At 52.0% G+C, this 2155-nt stretch overlaps 1 protein-coding gene across 1 annotated transcript in view; it reads left to right on the top strand.

Moving 5' to 3' along the window:
• The window catches only part of LOC138353830 (Ig-like and fibronectin type-III domain-containing protein 2), a 113655-nt gene extending 111731 nt beyond the window's left edge, over window positions 1-1924 (top strand). Inside the window, exon 14 of the mRNA XM_069307246.1 lies at window positions 1707-1924. Within this exon, the coding sequence (XP_069163347.1) occupies window positions 1707-1924 (218 nt within the window). The remainder of the gene's footprint in view (window positions 1-1706) is intronic.
• The last annotated feature ends 231 nt before the right edge of the window (window positions 1925-2155 follow it).

The raw sequence follows: 2155 nt of genomic DNA, 5'->3' as shown, positions 1-2155 counted from the left end.
TGAACACTGGGGCAAGGTGTTCACAGACTGAACACTGGGGTAAGGTGTTCACAGACTGAACACTGGGGTAAGGTGTTCACAGACTGAACACTGGGGCAAGGTGTTCACAGACTGAACACTGGGGTAAGGTGTTCACAGACTGAACACTGGGGCAAGGTGTTCACAGACTGAACACTGGGGCAAGGTGTTCACAGACTGAACACTGGGTCAAGGTGTTCACAGACTGAAGACTGGATCAAGGTGTTCACAGACTAAAGACTGGGGCAAGGTGTTCACAGACTGAACACTGGGTCAAGGTGTTCACAGACTGAACACTGGGGCAAGGTGTTCACAGACTGAACACTGGGGCAAGGTGTTCACAGACTGAAGACTGGGTCAAGGTGTTCACAGACTGAACACTGGGGCAAGGTGTTCACAGACTGAACACTGGGGCAAGGTGTTCACAGACTGAACAACTGGGGCAAGATGTTCACAGACTGAACAACTGGGGCAAGGTGTTCACAGACTGAAGACTGGAGCAAGGTGTTCACAGACTGAACACTGGGGGGAAGGTGTTCACAGACTGAACACTGGGGCAAGGTGTTCACAGACTGAAGACTGGGTCAAGGTGTTCACAGACTGAACACTGGGGCAAGGTGTTCACAGACTGAACACTGGGGCAAGGTGTTCACAGACTGAACAACTGGGGCAAGATGTTCACAGACTGAACAATTGGGGCAAGGTGTTCACAGACTGAAGACTGGAGCAAGGTGTTCACAGACTGAACACTGGGGGGAAGGTGTTCACAGACTGAACACTGGGGCAAGGTGTTCACAGACTGAACAACTGGGGCAAGATGTTCACAGACTGAACAACTGGGGCAAGGTGTTCACAGACTGAACACTGGAGCAAGGTGTTCACAGACTGAACACTGGGGCAAGGTGTTCACAGACTGAACAACTGGGGCAAGGTGTTCACAGACTGAACACTGGGGCAAGGTGTTCACAGACTGAACAACTGGGGCAAGGTGTTCACAGACTGAACACTGGGGCAAGGTGTTCACAGACTGAACACTGGGGCAAGGTGTTCACAGACTGAACACTGGGGCAAGGTGTTCACAGACTGAACACTGGGGTAAGGTGTTCACAGACTGAACACTGGGGCAAGGTGTTCACAGACTGAACACTGGGGCAAGGTGTTCACAGACTGAACACTGGGGCAAGGTGTTCACAGACTGAACACTGGGGCAAGGTGTTCACAGACTGAACACTGGGTCAAGGTGTTCACAGACTGAACACTGGGGCAAGGTGTTCACAGACTGAACACTGGGGCAAGGTGTTCACAGACTGAACAACTGGGGCAAGATGTTCACAGACTGAACAACTGGGGCAAGGTGTTCACAGACTGAAGACTGGAGCAAGGTGTTCACAGACTGAACACTGGGGGGAAGGTGTTCACAGACTGAACACTGGGGCAAGGTGTTCACAGACTGAACAACTGGGGCAAGATGTTCACAGACTGAACAACTGGGGCAAGGTGTTCACAGACTGAAGACTGGGGCAAGGTGTTCACAGACTGAACACTGGGGCAAGGTGTTCACAGACTGAACAACTGGGGGGAAGCTGTTCACCTTTTCTCCTACTGGAGTAACTTTAGGTAACACTGTTCCTGTACTGTAGGAGCTTCAGAGGGGCACTGAACGACAACTTTTCACTCCCCTGTCTCAGGTGTGGACCTGCTGCCAGCGCCGGTCAGCCGCCTGCACGCTACCAAGGTCGGTGCGGGCCAGGTGACCTTAATATGGCAGGCCCCCGACAACGGTCCGAACGTCACGCAGTACCAACTCCATTACCAGAGCGTGGACAAGCACTCCGCCTCAAAGGCCGTCTTCGCCCTCAACAACGTACGTATAGCCAGTGCCAGCGGACACAATATTGGACGCTGAGTCAGTGTGAGAGCCACGTTGATTCAGAGTTACTCGAGCAGTGTTCGCCCACTAGCATGTTTTTCTGACCCAGAGGATTAAATTTAACGTACGAGCAGACGAGGCTTTTACATGCATATGAACAGCTAATTGTATTACGCCGAAGCGGGCTTTGTGTTGCTTCAGAGAAGCTCAAAACAATTTGAGTATGTAGGTAATGCGCCTGCGTGAGACGTGTTGGTGCAGGAGAGA

The sequence above is a fragment of the Procambarus clarkii genome, chromosome 60 (assembly GCF_040958095.1).
Source record: "Procambarus clarkii isolate CNS0578487 chromosome 60, FALCON_Pclarkii_2.0, whole genome shotgun sequence".
NCBI classification, from domain to species: domain Eukaryota; kingdom Metazoa; phylum Arthropoda; class Malacostraca; order Decapoda; family Cambaridae; genus Procambarus; species Procambarus clarkii.
Note: the sequence above shows the minus strand (reverse complement) of the source record. Positions and strands in the feature narration are given on the sequence as shown.